This window comes from Metopolophium dirhodum, chromosome 5 (assembly GCF_019925205.1).
Source record: "Metopolophium dirhodum isolate CAU chromosome 5, ASM1992520v1, whole genome shotgun sequence".
NCBI lineage: Eukaryota > Metazoa > Arthropoda > Insecta > Hemiptera > Aphididae > Metopolophium > Metopolophium dirhodum.
In genome coordinates, this window is record NC_083564.1 from 38,773,614 (window position 1) to 38,794,244 (window position 20,631).

The 20,631-nt window shown below is 28.8% G+C and overlaps 3 protein-coding genes across 5 annotated transcripts in view; 2 read left to right on the forward strand and 1 right to left on the reverse strand.

Moving 5' to 3' along the window:
* Window positions 1-20,631, reverse strand: part of LOC132944552 (Kv channel-interacting protein 1-like) — a 482,905-nt gene that overhangs the window by 347,630 nt on the left and 114,644 nt on the right. The gene's annotated exons all lie outside the window — the stretch shown is intronic.
* LOC132945732 (adhesive plaque matrix protein-like) lies at window positions 1,390-10,322 on the forward strand. The gene is made up of 7 exons (XM_061015485.1): window positions 1,390-1,549; window positions 1,730-2,155; window positions 5,104-5,167; window positions 5,400-5,437; window positions 5,525-5,965; window positions 9,525-9,569; window positions 9,706-10,322. The coding sequence occupies exons 1-7, from the start codon at window positions 1,538-1,540 to the stop codon at window positions 10,180-10,182; spliced, it is 1,503 nt and encodes a 500-aa protein (XP_060871468.1). The 5' UTR covers window positions 1,390-1,537; the 3' UTR covers window positions 10,183-10,322.
* Window positions 15,379-16,671, forward strand: LOC132944567 (cuticle protein 7-like). Its single transcript, XM_061014001.1, has 2 exons — window positions 15,379-15,538; window positions 15,949-16,671. The coding sequence occupies exons 1-2, from the start codon at window positions 15,527-15,529 to the stop codon at window positions 16,474-16,476; spliced, it is 540 nt and encodes a 179-aa protein (XP_060869984.1). The 5' UTR covers window positions 15,379-15,526; the 3' UTR covers window positions 16,477-16,671.

Sequence of the window (20,631 nt, forward strand, 5' to 3'; positions counted from 1 at the left end):
TGTTTAAACCAATAATTGGTACCTAGGTACTAGTTTTACTGTTGAATTCTGGTTATATATTATCTTCATCAAGTAGGTATTAGAAAATTAAATTGTAGATATAGGGATAACGTGTTATTTAATAGACACATGTTATATCAGTCTGCATCATCTGCATTGTTTAAAAAACGTATCGTTGTTTATTATTACATAAATAACAAACTATAATGTTATTAAACTTTCATAAAGTAATCGATCTCATAATATATTTGTCAAATTTAACTTTTGGTATTTACACCTAGGGAAATGGTAAAACAAAGAAAATTAAGTGGCTATCTAAAAAATGTAATTACTCAAATAAACTTACATTTCTTCGTAGATGAAAAAATCTTAAATCTTATAATTTAAGAATAAATTAGAAAAGAAAAAAATATTTTTCGTTAATAATTTATAATTATTATCATATTTGATCAACCCCTTTAGTTATTAAAATATATTATTGTTTTTAATTTATTATACATAGTACGTATAGTATGTGAAATCAAAGCATTAACATTATATTTAACCCATATGCGTTATAGAGTTAGATTCAAAATGTATTGTTAATTAGTCATAATTGGTAGTCCTTTACTCCTTCATATCTCTTATATATTTTTTATATTATAGGTAAAATAATACATTTTAAGTTCGGGATCCACACCTATGTATACTTATAATACCAATTATATAATTTAGACGACGAGCGTAAACAATTAATTTCATATAACTACGAAGATACATATTTATGCAATAACTACCTAATTAATAAATACAACAGTTGAAAAAATAACAATCAATTATATTCAAGCATACCGTATACCTACGAGACGTTAATGAAATAATATATAATACTACTAAAACTTTTTTTTTTTATGAAATTTGTGTTTGATACACAGTTAGTTACTCGAAGAAATAATTTATTATAAAAACATAATAAATTAAAAACGATTCATGTTTTATTTTACCAGCATAATATTTACTAGAATTCTAGGTTTATGATCAGAATAGTTTATCGCATAAATTTAAAAAAGAAAAGAAAAAATACATATGTTGACTTCAATACATAATATTAAATGATTGTTATATATTAATGCAATATTATTATAAATAAATATAAAAAAAATGTGGCATACACAAAAAAGAGAGTAGTTTATTAAAAAAGTATAAGTACAAATGTTTAAATCAAGATATAAAACATTTTTTGGAACGGTAAAAGTGCTCCAAAAATGTCATATGCCATATCGTTTAATTGGAAAGGTTTTTTAGCGTAAGGGCGGTAACCATCCGTAAAAAATATATTACATATTATATAACCGGTTCTATATATTATAGTAAAAACATAATGTAATATATAATGTTCAGCAAATAAGGAGATTGGAAGGGATGAAATTACAATAACCATTCAACATAAATACGGAGAATCTAGAGTGAACAGTATCAGTCGTACACAGCGCAAATACGTACCTGCCAATAGCACACACTCAGCTCAGTTCAAAACCATCAAATATAAAAATATAAAATGGCCGTCAAGGTATGTGTGCTACACTTCGTTCCGAAACTTTATTTTTACTGATCGAATATAATACATAAAAAAATACAGTTTTATAATAATAATAATGATAATTTAATGTTATTGTGTTTGTGTTTTACGAGTCTATAGAGTTAGGTTTTTATGCTTTCGACTGTTAATAAAATACGTTTTTATTTTCAGATGATCATTTTCGCCGCCTGCGTGGCCACCGCTCTCGCCCAATACGCCGCACCCGCTTACAAACCAGCGTACTCAGCGCCCGCTTACTCAGCACCAAAGGCTTACGCCCCGGAACCCGCCTACGCACCCACACCGTACAACTTCGAGTACAGCGTAAACGACCCACACACCTACGATGTCAAGAGCCAATCCGAGTACAGCGACGGCAACGGTTACGTCAAGGGATCGTACAGCCTTTTGGAAGCCGACGGTTCCACCCGCACCGTTGAATACACCGCCGACGACTACAACGGTTTCAACGCCGAAGTCAAAAACTCCGCCCCGGCCTACAAGCCAGCTTACTCTGCACCCGCTTACTCTGCACCAGCTTACCCAGCACCCGCATACTCAGCTCCGGCTTACAAGCCAGCGCCATACAAGGCGTACTAACCACTTCCCCTATCGCCACCCACACCCATCGACAGTCTCATCGTCGATCGTGACGGCCATTTAGTCGTCATATGAATATTCATCATCATTGTTCACTGACCAAATATTATGTATAATATACTATCATTTCATCGATGTGTTTATTTTGTAAATAAATAGATTATTAAAAAATACCATATACTGTGCATAGATTTTTTTATTTCATCAAAGGTTCCTTTACTATATTATATTTTTTTGATATAATACATGTATATATTATTTATGGGTAAATATTATATTTATTTCAAACCTTATATATTACGAGTCATCAATTGGTGATCAAGCTATAAAAAAATCAAAAAAAAATGCTGCAAAAAGTATTTGAATACCTACACAATATACTTTTAATGTAAAATACAATCACACAATCAAAGTCAAGACTCCACATGTATCAGAAATGACGATTTATGAGGATTGTCTAAACAACAATTCTTCATATTTTATATTATATTCTGATAGTACCCTGACTGTAGTTTTGCAATTATGTGTGTGTTTTTTTAGTGTATGTATATTATACATGTGTATTAGAAGAGATGCTTTGTTATTCAACTTCAAGGGTGGTTTCTACTAGCAAATTTGATCTATTTGTTACATTTTTACGCAAAACATGTTTTTGATGTAAGTAATTCAAACATTAATAACTGTATAGAAACTTGACATTTTTACCGAATGTCTGAATAAATATTTAGTAGACATTATATAATTTTAAAAATATTTGACACTTGTAGTAATATATTTATAGATATTTTAAATGTTGGACTTTTTTCAGTTTTATTCGATTTATGGACAATTAAATTGTTTTAATTATTTATTGTTTGTGTGTAAAAATCTTGAAAATACATAGTTCCTCATAAATTTATAAGTTATTATTTCATAAAATAAAAAAATATATAGAAAATACAGTCACAGTTATATTATTGTTTTATAAGTATTCAAAATTCAAATTTTAAGTGTAATTTATCAAAATCACGATCATTTGAAAACTATTTTGTAGTTACAAATTCATAAAATGTTTAATATACACATTACATACCTGCCTAAGGTTTGAGAATTTAGTTCAAGATTCTTCATGCATTATCATTATCAAAAATATAATCAAAAAGTTCAACGTAACTGCATATAATTATGTTTTATAACTTATAAGCGTCTGAAATTAAAACTTTAAATCATAGATATTCACATATAGTATGATGATTTCTAATCAGATCATTTTAGATATTTTGTCCAAAAATTATTATTTACAGAAACCTGAAACATTCCACTGTTCAATAAATAACTTTTTTCTAAACTGACTGAAATTTTCAAAATATTTAAAATAGATTCAAGCTTTTTACGAATATTTCACATTTTCTTAATTTTTTTTTTCTATGTACCTACTTATATTTATAAAATATACTTGGCCAATAAGTTTGAAAAGTTAATATAGGAATCCTCCTAACAGTAGTTCAAAAATACCACAAATAAATTGGCACAATTTTTTTTTATCAGCTCTTGTATTTTGCAAATCGTACTGTCATTGAAAATATACAATAATATATCTTTTTGTATATAGCTAAAACTTGAAGATTAAATAGAAAATTCTAGGGAAATTGTTCTTGCGGAAACCTTAAAATCCTGAAAATACAAAATGCAAATTTTTTTTTTATAGACATTTTGTTAAAATTCTAATTGGATATTTGACAAAAAAAAAATTGTATCGAATATAATTAAAAAACGTGGAAAAATAGGTAACCACTATGCTGTAATAGAGTTGTTTTGGATTTTACCTCATCATTGAGTAAGTCACTGTAAGTTATTTGAATTCAGTAATAGATCATTGTATAAAAACAAACGATTCTTAGCTAAGACAGCCTGTCATCCTATATTAAACTAAATATATTTTATCATAATATATTAATATTGCCATAATAGACAATAGTAGCAATAATAATTATTTTTACTACTATTAGTTAGACAGTAATTTGGGTACATTTTATCTAAAAATATTTCATTTCTTTTATTACTAATATTTAATTATTTCAATAGTATCTACCTACCTAAAATATAATATTTATATCATATATAATTGTTATTATGTTGAATCAATACCGAGTTATCGTAGAACGGTATGAAGAAGTCCATGGTATAAATAGGCAATACGTAGCATACAAATAACCTGAATGTTATAAAAATGTCAATGTGTATATAATATATTATAAAAACGTATAAGTTTCAAGTGTTATTCTACATATATTTAAATATCAAATTTCGTCCAAATTTAAACTTTTTGATTTTCGGATAAACTAGGTTATTATAAAAATCTTGTAAAAATGTTCAAGCTTTTTGGTCAGCAAAATTTTTTTTATCGTAATATGTATAAAAAAAAAATTTAAATATCAAATGTATATAAATAGCTCAAAAAAAAACACAAATAATTGGAAAATTATGATATTAACATTCGGTGTAAATTTCAAGTATTTACTTGGTTATTCTTTTTTGAATTATACCAAAATAAAAAAATGTATTTCTACGAAAACTGGTTTTGCGTAGACATTCTATTTTCCTCTAATTGTTGATGTGCTTTTTCCTAATCATTAAAAAAAATACTGAGCATTGTCATCTTTGACCATCTCTTAGTAAAAAAAATATATTTTAATTAAAATTCCAAGCACTTTCGCAGCATCAAAAAATGAAGATGAATAGAAAAAAAAAATTAAAAACATATGTACTTATTACATCATTGTACAATCAATACATTCATTATCGCTCTGCTCAGAATCTAAAAATTATAATACAGAAAAAACTTTAAAAAGTAAAATATTGGTTCTATAGCAATGGTTTGTATTTAATATAATAAAATTACAGAGTATGAGGAAATACCAAACTTTTGGTAAATTCGACACTCATTACGTATATGATTTTTATAGAGCAGTAAAAGTATTCCTAAACTGCCATCTGACAAATCACTAATTAGAAAGGATTCTTTAGCTAGTAAAGAACGGTAACCACATTGAGCTTCAATACTTGAAAACAAAAAAAAAAAATAAAAAAAATACTGTTGTACATAACCGGTTCAAATACAATTAACCACATAATATGATGAACAAATACAATTATTTAGAAGGGATGCATTTTTACCATATAGCAGTGACCATAAAAACAGAGAATCAATAGTGAACATCTATCAGTTTCAAACGGTAGAACAAATAACAAGCACACAAAGCACATATCAAAAATAAAATACTTAAAATGGCTGTTAAGGTACTTTACTTATGTTGTTTTAAATAAATCATTAAAAACGTAGTCCATTTTAAAATCATTATTTAAACCTCAATTATTTTATTTCAGATGATCATTTTCGCCGCCTGCGTGGCCACCACACTCGCTCAATACGCCGCCCCAGCATACCCAGCGCAACACGTTTACGCTCAAGCTGAACACGCGTACGCCCCAACCCCGTACAACTTCGAATACAGCGTAAACGACCCACACACCTATGATGTCAAAAGCCAATCCGAATACAGCGATGGAAACGGTTACGTCAAGGGATCTTACAGCCTTTTGGAAGCCGACGGTTCCACCCGTGTTGTCGAATACACCGCCGATGACCACAGCGGTTTCAACGCTGAAGTCAAGAAAATCGTAGGAAAGAGCCAAGGTTACAAGGCCCCTTACAGCGCACCTGCTCCAGCTTACAATCCAGCTTACTCTGCACCAGCATACTCTGCACCAGCATACTCCGCACCAGCATACTCTGCACCAGCCTACTCCGCTCCAGCCTATAAGCCAGCATACTAATTTGCTGAGTCGTGTATGTGACTTTCCTTAGTCTTTTTAAAATTTCTTCGTTTAATTTTCAATCAAAATTATACAGTGTTCACTTTGAACCTTGGTTGAAAACTTAAACATGACCACTATATTGTCATATTTATAATATAAAAAAAATACTAATGACTAATGTAATTACTGTGTAAATATATGCATACAAATATGTATTGATTATTGTATATTGTTGTGTTTTTTTATTTATAATACAGTTTTTACTTGTTGATAATGTAGGTATACACTATACCAATAGTACACATATTTATACTTATAATCATAGTTTTTGGTTCAAAACCTATTGTCAAATATACACAAATAAGGGGGGTTGAAGGGCTAATCCCCTCCCCTTAAAAATTGTAAGGTCATTCAATATTATGATAGTAAGTAGGCACCCCCCCCCCTACCAACCAAATGTCAAACTCTACATTTTGCCCATATGACTGCCAACTACGGTCACTGTTGTTATAATGCTAGAGTAAATATAACGTAACTACTAAGTCCCCAATAATAGTACTTCTGCGGCAATATTTAACCGCCACGCTTACTTTGCTGCCACAGTGACTTACGCATGGTTTTAGTATAAAATATTTGTATAAGATTTTCAAGTCTTTTGGCAAAGCAATAACTCTGTTCCATCAATATTTATGGAAAACAATCTGAATAAAAATAAAAAATGTTTCAACAAATAGCTTCAAATTATTTTGTGTAACCATGATATAAACATTAGACGAAAATTACACGGTTATTCGTTTTTGTATTACAACAAAATTTCAAGTATGAACAATAATTTAGATAGGTACCTACTTAGAAATTTTTTACTTTTGACAAAAGTACCATTTACATCCTCTTGTGTACTATAAAATAAAGTTGAAAATATAAGTACTGTTCCAGACGATGATACACAACAAATTTAAAATTTAAAAATAAACAAACATCATTATGCCTACATTAATCGCTCAACCTAGAATATATTATATATTTTTTAACATAATTTTTGTTCATATCAGTATTCACGTTGAACTATAAAATAAATTTATAAATAATATTAGATACAATAATGTCAAGAATATCTACAGTGTGAAGAGACCTCCCAGTTGAGGTATTTCGCCATGAAATAGTTGTGCATATTATATTTATTATAAATTATAGTACATTACAGTGTTGAACACTCTTAATTTATGATATAGTTATCATTGTATAATAAATTATGTTATAATAGTTTTATAATAAAAAAAGGTAGCTAGTATGGAAATAAATGAAAAAATAAAGATAAAGTATGTAATATAATATTACAAAAAAAACTATTTTGGTTGGAATAGATTTTAAATCGTATTCCTAATATAAGTATTGATTTAAATAAAGGCTATATTTTTTTTTGTAAAAATATGCCGAAAAACATAATGGAATACATTATCATGAACTTGTTATGACATGTGGCTCAATAACAATCATGCTTCATGCATTATATTATTACACCTATTTATGCACATTCGAAAACTTAAAACTTTATCACTTATAATTAAACTTTAATTGGATTTTAATTATTTTGTTAAGTATGTTAATTTATTGTAAATTTCAATTTTCGAAACTTAAATTAAATTAAAATGTATTAATTAATTTATTTGGAGTCGAGTGATGAAACAGTTTTTAGAATTCAATAGCAGTTTAGTAACACGTGTGAACACCCACCATTGCATACACCCAAAATAATGTCTTGACAACATGCAAAGAATGTTCTTTCTTTTATTTCCCATACTAAATATAAGCATCGTATAATATGTTAGTTCATATTATGCTTTGTGGCCGCTCGTTCACAAAAATTTGTTATGCAATCGTTTTCAATACTGTTTATATATTGTACCTACACACACACATAATTATTGTTTCTCTTTATTTTTTTCTCCAGACCCCAAAAGATATAACAAAATATTGTCTAGTGATTATAAAATAATATTTAGTTTTCATATTATACGTTTTTATATTTGGCCTGTTTTACAGTTTTCCGAGTTCTTAAGTTGTTTTGTATTGATGAAATTTAAAAGTATTTGTACGCTGTACAAATATCTCATAGTTACTAATTTAAAATCAGATACAACCAATTACATATAGTTACTAAATAATATTAATCGTTATTACAAACTAATATATTTTATTGTATTCATAATTATATCAAATTTCAGTAAATCGATGCAAGATTGTCAAAGGAATAGTATATTTGTATGGCATAACAGGTAACGTATGCATGTCTATGATGTAACATAATATAACAGGTTGGAAATAGGCATACAGATCATCGCATTTTGATATAAATATTGCAAACTGGTTGAGCTAATCCCTGATGTTCAAAATCTTATGAAGACTCGACGTTTTAACGTGTCAAAAATATCGGCAAATGTATCACATAAATTAATCAGCCATTAACTTGTACGAATTATATATTCAAATCCTACTCGTGTTCGTATTGCAAAACGTTGTACCTTAGATAGTGAATAGAACACGCAATTACGCTGCAGTGTTTCAATTTCACCATAGATTTTATAATAAATTAAGTAGGTAAATGTTATAATAATTGTAAAATAATTTATTATAAATATTCACACCAACAACGTAAACGTTGGTCTGAGTAAACGTATGACGCAAAAGTGTCAGTTCTGATCTATCGATGGTACATGCTCGCGTAAAAGACCGACGAAACCTAAGTAATTCGTAGAATTTACTACGTCAACTGTTGGCCCAACGCCGCGCCGTCGTCGTGGAGGAAAACAACCACTCGTACGCCGCTGCTGCTAAACCAGTGTACGAGCGGCGCGCACCAAACCGAGCTCGTTTTTACACCTACTCGAATCGCGTGATTGATGATCATTGAATTTGTTTAATAAAAATCACTAATGAATTAAAAAGTGAAAAGGTTGTTCTTGGATCCGATGACCGTTACATCGGCAAAATATAATAATATACCAATCGTAACGCTTATCTGTGATTCGTGAATACTACCAAACCGTGTATAATAGTGGCATTAAAAATTTGGATAACTATTTTTTTTTTTAAAACGGATTATAATTTATACTATAAAATGATGAAAAGTATATGAAATATCAAACAATCGGGTACGTAACACGCGTCCGTTTGAAGGATACAATAAAAGGCCTGTTTCACAGTCGACAATATTATACGCTCGCGTTTTAGTTTACATTGTTTGAGATCATATTATTAGTACGTGCCACTCCGACGATGGGGCGTATCAATTAATTTATTTTAAACAGATCGTGAATGTGAAAAAATTAATGTATTTTAACGAACTTGAACCATATTTACACTATTTAAATTAAATGTGTTAAAAAAAATGTATACTGCACGGGCGTCTCCGCCTCAACCGGTTCTTGTTCGACGTGATATACAGTAACTGCCCAAGAATACATTGTTCACCATGTACGTCTGGAAGGGATGCAGCGACAAATTTTTAGCTTAAATACCATGTCTCAGGTCTCTATAATCACCAGTTCATTTCTGTACACAGTCATAGAATACTTTGACCAAACACAAAAAAAAATCTAAAATGGCCGCTAAGGTAAGTTAACATTATCGTATTTGATATTTTAAAACATATTTTGCTTTTTTTATATGAAACAATTTAAAATGTAAAAACCATTAAAGTGATTGCAAAATGAATTTTTTAATGTAATATTTTAAACTTTATTTCACAGTTCATCATCCTCGCCGCTTGCGTGGCTACCGCCCTCGCCCAATACTCTGCCCCAGCCTACAAGCCCGCTTACTCAGCGCCTGCTTACTCAGCACCAAAGGCTTACGCCCCAGAGCCCGCATACGCCCCAGCCCCATACAACTTCGAATACAGCGTAAACGACCCATACACCTACGATGTCAAGAGCCAATCCGAATACGCTGACGGCAATGGTTACGTCAAGGGATCCTACAGCCTTTTGGAAGCCGACGGTTCCACCCGTACCGTTGAATACACCGCTGACGACTACAACGGTTTCAACGCCGTCGTCAAGAACTCTGCCCCATCTGCTGCCTACAAGCCAGCTTACTCCGCACCAGCTTACTCTGCACCAGCATACTCTGCACCAGCCTACGCTGCACCAGCTTACTCTGCACCAGCCTACTCTGCACCGGCCTACAAGCCAGCATACAAACCAGCATACAAACCAGCATACTAATAACTTTTCTCATGTGAACCAACTCTTGTTTTTCTTCTTTTTATTTCATGTCACTGTCATGAAATCTTCATTATTCACCAACTATTTATATCATCGTTGTATTTATTTTGTAAATAAATAGTGAATCAAATTAAATCAAACATTTGTTATTTCATTACAACTATATAATATATAGTTTCAAACATAATTTATGCTAATATATATTATATATTATTATTATTATGCATATATCATATTCATCCTAAGACCTATATTTGATGAGTCTTCAATAGGGATACAATTAAGTTTTTATACTTGTATCTTTACACATGTTTTAGTGTACATTAATGTAGGTACTGAAACAATGGCCTAACATAATTGGGTGCTCATTATAATATATAGAATATCTTAATAACTTATTATTGCAGTTATTATTCACTAGTTCAAATATAGGTAAGTTGAAAAGTATGTAAATATGAAGTTAAATATTTATAAATCACGTTTCTCTGACAAATTTAGTAGCGATTCAAATATTTTACTTTAACTGTTTGGTCTATATTCATATTATATAGGTACTATTAGTTATAAATATATTACTATATTAGTATACTAATTATTTAGTCGTCGTGTTTTTACATTTCTTAAATGTACTATTAAGTAATTAAGTAGACATTAAAGGTTACTTTTTATGCACCACGATTATCGTTAATTGAAAATAACCTATTAATCGATTATAATGAGACGTAGATAAACATATGGCTTCAAAAAGTTGCTTTTGTTTAATCATCATGTATTTTTATTATGTCACTTATAAAATAATTATTCTTATCTTCTTATTGAATATGTGCTATTCAAAATAAGATTTTGTCTCTCACACGTATTTTTTGCTTATCCCTTATAACTTATTGTATTACATAAATCATATACGGTGAACTGAAATAAGTAAAAAAATAAAAAAAAATACGCAAGTGTAACCAAAACGTGAGAACGACGCGGCGCGACGTGTTAATGTTGATAGTAAATTAATAAATGTAGTAAGGAACTTAAATTTTTTATTAAATTGTTAATTTTTATTATTTCCTAACTTCACGTTAGGTAATTATCCATTCTATAATAATTAACACAAGCGTTGAATAATATATATAAGCTTATTCGTGTTCATTCTATATTACATATTATATAAAATAAATATAAATACATAAATAAAATTATTGTAAAGTTATAACCAGGGTTTTTATTTGGAAGCTCATTTTTTTTAAAGAACACTATAGAAGGATGATAAATTATTCTTCTGTACAATTATATTTCCTTTAATTTCTATTGAAATGGATTATACTTCATTTTTCTTAATTTTCTGCTTTGCTTTTCACTTTTTGATATTTTTTGTAAGATTGTACACTTACCACAATAATTTTGTATCTACTACATATTTACGGTTCAAATAAATTAGAGCTTGTCAAGATGACGGGTTTTTGATGCGTCATGTTTTAAATAATGTACTAGAAAGTACTACATATCGTGTCATTATATTGCTGATAGATGTTTAGATAAAGCATTTGTCAGCGGTAATTTATTGAGTGTTTATCAAACTGCCTATACATTCTATAGTACCTACAACTATTAAAATGTGTTATTAATAGCTAAATTGATTGATAAAAAGATAATATTTTTTAAATTCCTTTATTTTATTTAAATACCATATTTTTACGTAATAAATTCTTTTTTATTATTAAATTTGTATCAGAATATAAACCTCAGTAATAATAATCTTAGTAATAACTGTTATAACCAAAAACAAAAATATATGTAATGTTAGTTGATATTATGGTAGACTGACGACGATCGAAATTCAATACATAGTCATTTAAAATGAATTATTGAATAAATATAACTAAATTTGCCCTACTGAATTTGTATTCAAACCTATAAGGCACATGTAGTAGAACGTATCAAGTATTTACCAAAGTAGGTATATGAAAATCTTAAGCTATTTGAAACTATTCTAATAAAAATATTACTACTTACATACGAAACCGGTCCTTATATTTTTTTTAACTACCTACCTTAGTGTAACAAAAAATGTGCCTTAACTGCCAAATATGGATTGATAAAAAAAACATTGTTACTTCCATTTAAACTGCCGTAATTATATTTCAAATATATTTTAGTTTCTCAATTCAAACAACTTGAAATTATTTTATAACTTCAATTGATTATTGATATATTATGTACACTTAAGCCTCGGAATATTTTTTTATTTTTATAATAATATAACGATGATTGTAATTTTATTATTTAAAAGTTAAAATACATGACATGACGTATCATAACATTTACGTTCAACGTCCTAACGACCAATGAGGACTATTTTACTAATGCATTCTCTGGTTCTTCTTAACTACCATTTTCAATTTGTTTAAATAATTAAATGATAAAACGTTACACAAGTATACAACTAATAAGTGAATATATAATAAAGTGTTATTTAGAGATAAAAAATGTGTTTTTAATAATAGCTACCTATTATTTATTAAAGAGCGAAGTCCTTTACAAGAATTTATACAGTACATAAAATTAATCTATATTATAGTCTAAAACTATAAAGCAGAGTAGTAATATAAAATACAAAATACATTACATTAGATAGATTAGTAAATTGTCTATTAATACCTAATTTCATCAGTATTGATGAGTGGTGCTCATAATTATACTTTATACATCACTACATATTTTTAGATTTTGAACGGAAACAAAAAAAAAAACAAATACTAATAGCAGTCTTCCGTTAAGAAGTATTTTATAGATCAACAATTTGTATTTTAATGTCAGGAATCTAATCTTTTTTTATAATAAGAAAGAAAATCGTAATTTAATTTAATTTACATTTTTCGCATTTTTAGATACTTACATATACTTACATAAAAAAAATATTAATTCATTTATCAAAGTTCAGCTTCTATAAAACGAGAATAGTAAGAATGGGTGACAATATACATACAGTATACCATTTACCTACCATTATGATATTTTATTGCAATTATATTTACTTAAATATTTTAAATAAAAAAAAAAAATATAAAAAAATTAAATATATCTTATAACTAGACAAAATGTAATCTACATAGTGCCTATACATATTAATTAATCAACCATGGCTGATTTCATCAAACTTTGATTTTTGAATTTTTTATACTTATGGTCTAAATTCTATGATATAAGAAGTTACCTATATCGATATTAAGTTTTTTTTTTTTAAATCAGAATGAAATTTTACCTGTTTAATATCAATTTTTAATCAGATGAGTTATTTTAAAATAAACCAACCGTATGACAATTTACAGTAAAAATTATAGATTCTTATTTGAAAAAAAGAAGTTTGTGTCACCATAGGATACTTACATTATCCTTACATTTTATTAAAAATCTAAAAAATTGAATATTTTATCATTAAATATACATAAAAGTTCCAAAAATCATAATTTCATAACATGTATACTTAAAGGAAAAAATGGGAATGAGTATGCTTGGTGCATCAAAAATCATAAAACAATATTTCAGATCAAATAGTTATGGATAGTTATGGATATGACAAAATAATTTTCTCGTAACCCGATATTGATAAATGTAATTTTATCCTATAAATATTATTGTTGTTCACTTTTTTATTTTATACAGTGAATATTATGCTCCAAAGAAAATGTCTATATAATTAAATTATATTATTATGTAATTATGTTGACCATTCACAAATATTGGATAAGTGGAAAAGTGCCCAAAATGATATAAAATATATTTAAGTTTCTTATGCGTAAAACAGTTTTAAGTAATAACTAATAGTGTATTTAAATATACGTATAAATCTAATGTTACGACGAATAAAAACATCTATGTTTATATTTAAATAATAATTTCATGGAAAGTATATAATATAGAGGTGTACCACGTACGTAGGTTTGTACAATTTTGTTATTATTTACTTATAATAAATTATAATTATTGTTCAACTGGATTTCCATAACAATATAATATTATATCCGTGGATTATTATATAAGATTGTATAGTATGTGAAGTTATAATTTATACATTAAAAAGACGTTAACAATAAAAAAAAAAAAAATAATGCTAATATAACAAATGTTACCATAATATTTTGATATGCAAACAAACAAATGAATTATAATTACGGTATAATCGTTCTATATGTGCACCTAAATACTCTACTTTCTCTTTGGTGAATAATGCAGGGCACAATATTATTGTTAATACTACGCATTATTGAAATATTAAACACAACAGTATTTAAAACCATGTTATGTGGTAATACATCAATATAATATAATACTGTGCATTACCTACCTATAAATTGTCTTTAGTCGTGGCTGGGCCAAAGATGCGGCAACGCCACCGCCGTCGAAGCAGATATTAGTGGCCATCCCCACGACGATAGAATATTTTCATAGACGTTATTGTCATATTTTAAATTCCTCGTTGGAATGTATGCGCAACACGAAAACGATATTACGACGGGATATGAATGTTACCGTAACCGTAAATTTATGACCGAACTAATTAAAAAAAATATTGCACGATATAATATGAAGGTGCCTCTACGTGATAATAATATTATATTATTATGTGTATCAACATGTTAATTTCATCATTATACAGTCGATTTATATTTACTACAACACGGGCGGATGGTTGCTGTAAGCTACTAGATTTAGTTTTTTTTAATTATGAGACATATTATTATTGTGTGTCGTATCTAATATTACGATCGCAATTTGTTGCATTATTATTTTTCGGTTCATATAATATTATTATAAATAGCAAACGCACACATGGCGGCGTGCGTGTAAAATGTCTCCCCGAGGCGGTCATATCGCGCACGTAATAATTAGGGTTAAAAGAAAAACATCGTAAGCCGCCTTCGCGCCGACAATGAAGAAAATACAATCACGGTGACAACGACGTATGTAGTGCGTTCGTAATATAATATAATATAATATATAGTAACTCACGTGCACTCGACCTATATATAGATATAAATATTGTATCAAAACCTGTTGTTTGGGAGTGGTTTTTTAATACGTTGGACCAGTTTACCAGGTGAAGGTTCTCTCGTATACGCGTGTGAGCGTTTGTGTTTGCTCTTGTTTATTATTATTTTTTTTTCTTTACGCCATATTAGTATTTTTGCACACCCACGTACGGTAGCAGCACGCGTCACCGTCTGGGAGGGATTATTTGAAAACCCCCTAAACTTTTAGCATAAATACGGTTAGCATGATCCAAACATCACTCAGTTCATTCCATTAACTTCAGTGTCTAGTATCTCAACAGTACACAAACACACTCACAAAAATGGCCGCTAAGGTAAGAAACATGTTACCAACAGGACGCGTTACAATTATTCCAAATAATATTTCAATCTTAAGTTCGGTTTTAAGATAAAAATTGTTGTACAGTTTCGTATTGTCGATTAATTTCTTAACGCGATTTAAATTTTACGTCAACTTAGCTTTCATGCAAATCGAATATATTTACGACTCAAAATTAATATGTCATCCAGTTTTATTAAAAATGAGAAAAATCTCTTTATTTCTATTATAACTTTATTGAAAGTTCCTATAGATCTTTTTAACCATATCATACTATATTCTTCAGTTATTTGTAAAATATTTGCATGTTTTTTATTTATTTTAAAACCATATAGATATTCATTGAATTACACAACTGATTGATAATGTTCTTATAAATAATACAACTTTTGATTTTTGTTCTAGTTGATCATCTTCACCGTTTGTGTGGCTTCTGCCCTCGCCCAATACTCTGCCCCAGCCTACAAGCCCGCTTACTCAGCGCCAGCTTACGCAGCACCAAAGGCTTACGCCCCAGAGCCCGCCTACGCCCCAGCCCCATACAACTTCGAATACAGCGTAAACGACCCACACACCTACGATGTCAAGAGCCAATCTGAATACAGCGACGGCAACGGTTACGTCAAGGGATCTTACAGCCTTTTGGAAGCCGACGGTTCCACCCGTACCGTTGAATACACCGCTGACGACTACAACGGTTTCAACGCCGTCGTCAAGAACGAAGGTGGATACAAGGCCCCAGCTTACGCTGCACCAGCTTACTCTGCACCAGCCTACAAGCCAGCATACTCTGCACCAGCCTACTCCGCACCAGCCTACAAGCCAGCATACGCTGCCCCAGCTTACTCTGCACCAGCCTACGCCGCCCCAGCTTACCCAGCACCCGCATACTCTGCCCCGGCCTACAAGCCAGCATACAAACCAGCATACTAATAATTCCATTAGTCATGTAAACCAACTCTCTTCTTCACCTCTTTTTTTCATGTTTTCTTTGTGTACCTCTGCGCCATTGCGTTCATATTGAACCGTGGTTGCAAAGTCATACCATGCCATATTAATATAATATAAGACAATGGGTACGACTTGTGTATTTATTGTGTAAATATATATCTATGTGTATTTATTGAATATCACTGTGTTTTGTTTATTATTATTTATCCTTATCGCTATATAGTTTAAATGATCATATTTGAAACCTACACTTCATCCACTCGTAAAATGTTTTAAAATTGATATAATATAATGAGCGAAAAAATATGTGATCAACTTTAAGTACTTTTGTTGGATTCATGTATTTGGCGTTAATCAAATGAATGCATTATAACTTCAAATTATAAGACACACCTTAGTTTGGCGTACACGATATTTTTATACTCATATGTAAACTAAACTTTTTAATCTACCGGGGATAATATGTATATATATATATATAATGATAAGTATAATTACTTACTTTAATAGTAAAAAGATACCTGAATGAAACTTATTTTATTCATTGATACTTAAATTGTATTATCAATGCATAATATATTTTGTATTTAGCTACATCAGATACAAATGTTAAATAAATTGAATGTGGTAGGTATCATTTGTTTATTCACTTTAGGTCAACAGTGGAATATTTTTATATATTTAAATTGAAATAAAATATTTTTAAGAACTAAAATAATTTATTATAAAAGTTACATCAGTATAATATAGTAGTCAGTAAGAAATATTTTACACTGAATTGTTCTCAAAAAAAAATTAGTTCTGTTATATATATAGAATGTACAATTACAATATATGCAGGATAAGCTTTTCAATTCGAAACCAATAAAATAAATGAGCGAACGACAATATTCCATGAAATGTTATTTCTAAAACAATCAAATTCTACACATATTTTTTCCTATAAAAATAATTGTAATATTATATTGTTACTTATCAATTTAGACATAATATTATTCAAATCTATTTATTAATAAAATAGAAATTTAAAATATGTGTATGTATATATTATTACACATTGTATTATTATATATTAAATTTGCATTATAGGTGCACAGTGGTTATATTAATTATTAGATGTTTCCACAAAGTATTGTGATTTTGTCAAACACGTTTTTACGGATAATACAAATATTTTTAAAGTTACGCAAGGCCGTAATTGTAATATTTTACATTGTATATTTTTCTTTTAATTTAAGAATACAAAAACAAAAAAAATGTATTGTATTTATTATTAATATGAAAATGTCAGATTTGAAAAGAAATAGAGTTACTAAAAAGTTATGAAGATGGCAGGACACCTGCTATGTCTATAAAACATACTCTATTACTAAATGCATATAGAATTTTAATTTTATAGATATCCATTAATATCTATTATTATTTTAACCTCCAATCTGATAACTAGGTGATTGAAACAAATTATTCTAATTTTATTTATCACTATGCTTTGATATTGCTCTTATTTTTTTTAGATACTTTTACAAAATCATAATTTAAATACTATTGTATTTAAAATTTTTTTTTTTTAATTAATAATTATTGTTGCTTAACAGTATTATTATATGGTATAGGTATCTTTGCCCTAAATGGAAAAGTAAGAGTAGTAACATGATTGATCAACACCCAGCCTCCACCTATTGTACACCGTATATAGTTAACAGGATTAGAATGATTTGATACTTAAATTTATGAGGATATCAGTGCGTTGTTTGTTTTTTCTCTGTAGCCCACGCGCTGCATAGACAAAACGCGTTCAAGCAAAATTATTTTTATTGTATTTTTGAGTAATATTATGACAACAATTATAGAGAATAATATTTTCAAGGGTAAGGTTTGTCTAAATATTGTCTCAAAAAAAATAATTTACTAAATCAACTAATTTTTAAATTTTTTTTAAGTCGAAATAAAGCCAAATAATAATGAAATATATAACCGATATATCAAACCCTCAAAAATGTTATCCTCTATAATTTTTGTATTGGGTGATTTTACTCGCTATGATTACTCAAAAATTATAAAAAGAAAGGTGGGAAAGTGGATGTTGCTCTGCTGTACAGTAGGTTACAAGTGGGTCACTGTAATGGATGGTGTTAAATTTGAATTCAATGATATAATATCATTTTATAAAAAAAACGATTCTGAGCGAAAACGGTCAGTCAGCCTATGATATTACCAAGTATATTTGATGATATAATTGTGAATAAAGTAATTTATTTTCAAGATTTGAACTTTAAATGGTTATAAATAAAACTGTGACTAAGGATTTTTAATATTTTTCAAATATCATTTTAACAATATAGTAGGCGCCTTGTATTAAATTTTCAAGCTTTTTTACCCAACAAATAAAGTTTTAAAAACATCCATAGAAAAAAATACTAATAAAATTTAAAACTGAAAATATTCCTATTTAGTTCAAAACAAATCAAAATATTTTTAAAATTTTATCTTGTATGGAAAATGCAAACATAAATAACCAGTGAAAATTTCATGTATATACGTTGATTTGTTTTAGAGTAACACCAAAAACCAAAATCGACTATCTCAAAAACAGATTTTGCGTAAAAATTTCCGTTTTTTCTTAATTTTTCTTTTGTTTTTCACGGTGCTTTTAAAAACTCCTGGGAAATATTTACTTTTGACCCCCTAAGTACCAACTAGATTCACTTTCCTATCAGAAAAGATACTGTTGAAGAAAATACAAGCACTTTTACTGTCCTAAAAGGTGATGAAAGACACAAAAAAAAATTTTAAAAATTTTAAAAAAATTTATAAAAAAACACACATCATTGTAAAATCAATACATTCATCGTTCCACTCAGAATCTAAAAGAATCATTTTACATGAATGCGTTTTATCTATGTTGCACGTATGAGAAAGGAAAAAGTATTGCACTGTCATCTTCTGAACCAATTTACGACTTCGTCTGTCACATCGTTAATGTTCTGTTGAATTTAAGTTAAATACCTAAGCTTATAATGTTTTAAGGATTATACGTAATGCATAAATTTCGGATCCGCATATCGATCTATTACATATTTTATGAACAGATTTTAACCAGTCCCCATATAAATTCCATCTCAACTATTTCTATAAGTGATTATACTAATTCGCCCACACTAACCTATATAGTAATATTATATACCTATTATACACATACGCATATTATTATTATTATTGTTACTTAATGACTAACGCGTGTATTATATTATATACATATTATGATTATTTGATATCCATTCATCGTCATCGCATGCTCGTTCGAGCATTAATATTACACAATAGCAAATTATATACGAGTGCTGCCATTACACTCGTTTGATCACTCTGAGGTCATATTTCTTATATAGAGTCTGTTTGTCTTATAATATTATATTATATCGTTGCAGGTCGGTAGCCGGATCGCGTGGAACTGTTATTTTAAAGAAAATGAAAAAAAAAAACGGTCAAATATGATTGACGCCCAACCGGTATACATAAATGGGGCGTAAACGATATAATATAATGTCATTATATTTACATTATCGGTTGTAGTCGATACGATAAACTATATAATATTATATGTTGCGTGTATTACACTGGTGCTGCAGTCACACACAGACGCACGTCTATAACACGTTAGTTGTTACACTTTTTTCCCTCTCTATGTGTGTAGTGCATAATATTATGTATTATGTCTGTGTACAATTTTTAAAAAAAAATTAATATAATGCGTGTATGGTGAACGTACGTTATATGTACAACTGTTGTTCTTAAAATTTAATTAACAGACGTAAAGAAGTATATTATACCGCCCCGAGTGACGATATTACGGGGCGTGAACGGTACCATAAAACAAATGGAGGTGTAACAGTAATCTGTAATAATTGTATCGTTGACAACAATTTATTTTGTGTAAAAAATAGATCAACCTCTAAAATGATAGAGATCGTATGATGAAAAAAAAAAATAATAGTTTTATGGACGTTATATTATCATATATTATTATAATTTATAAAGCAAAATCGACCATGGCTAAAATGTTGACGTTTTTGTTTCATGTAAAATCGTCGTAATTAATTGATATATATATATGACATCGAAAAGTCATTTACGTAC

What these genes read in the sequence shown, in the direction of transcription:
- LOC132945732 (XM_061015485.1), top strand. An exon ending in TAGAAAGGATTCTTTAGCTA is followed by an intron (nt 5,168 to 5,399) that starts GTAAAGAACGGT and finishes AAGCACACAAAG; the next exon opens with CACATATCAAAAATAAAATA. An exon ending in CCGCTCCAGCCTATAAGCCA is followed by an intron (nt 5,966 to 9,524) that starts GCATACTAATTT and finishes ACACAGTCATAG; the next exon opens with AATACTTTGACCAAACACAA.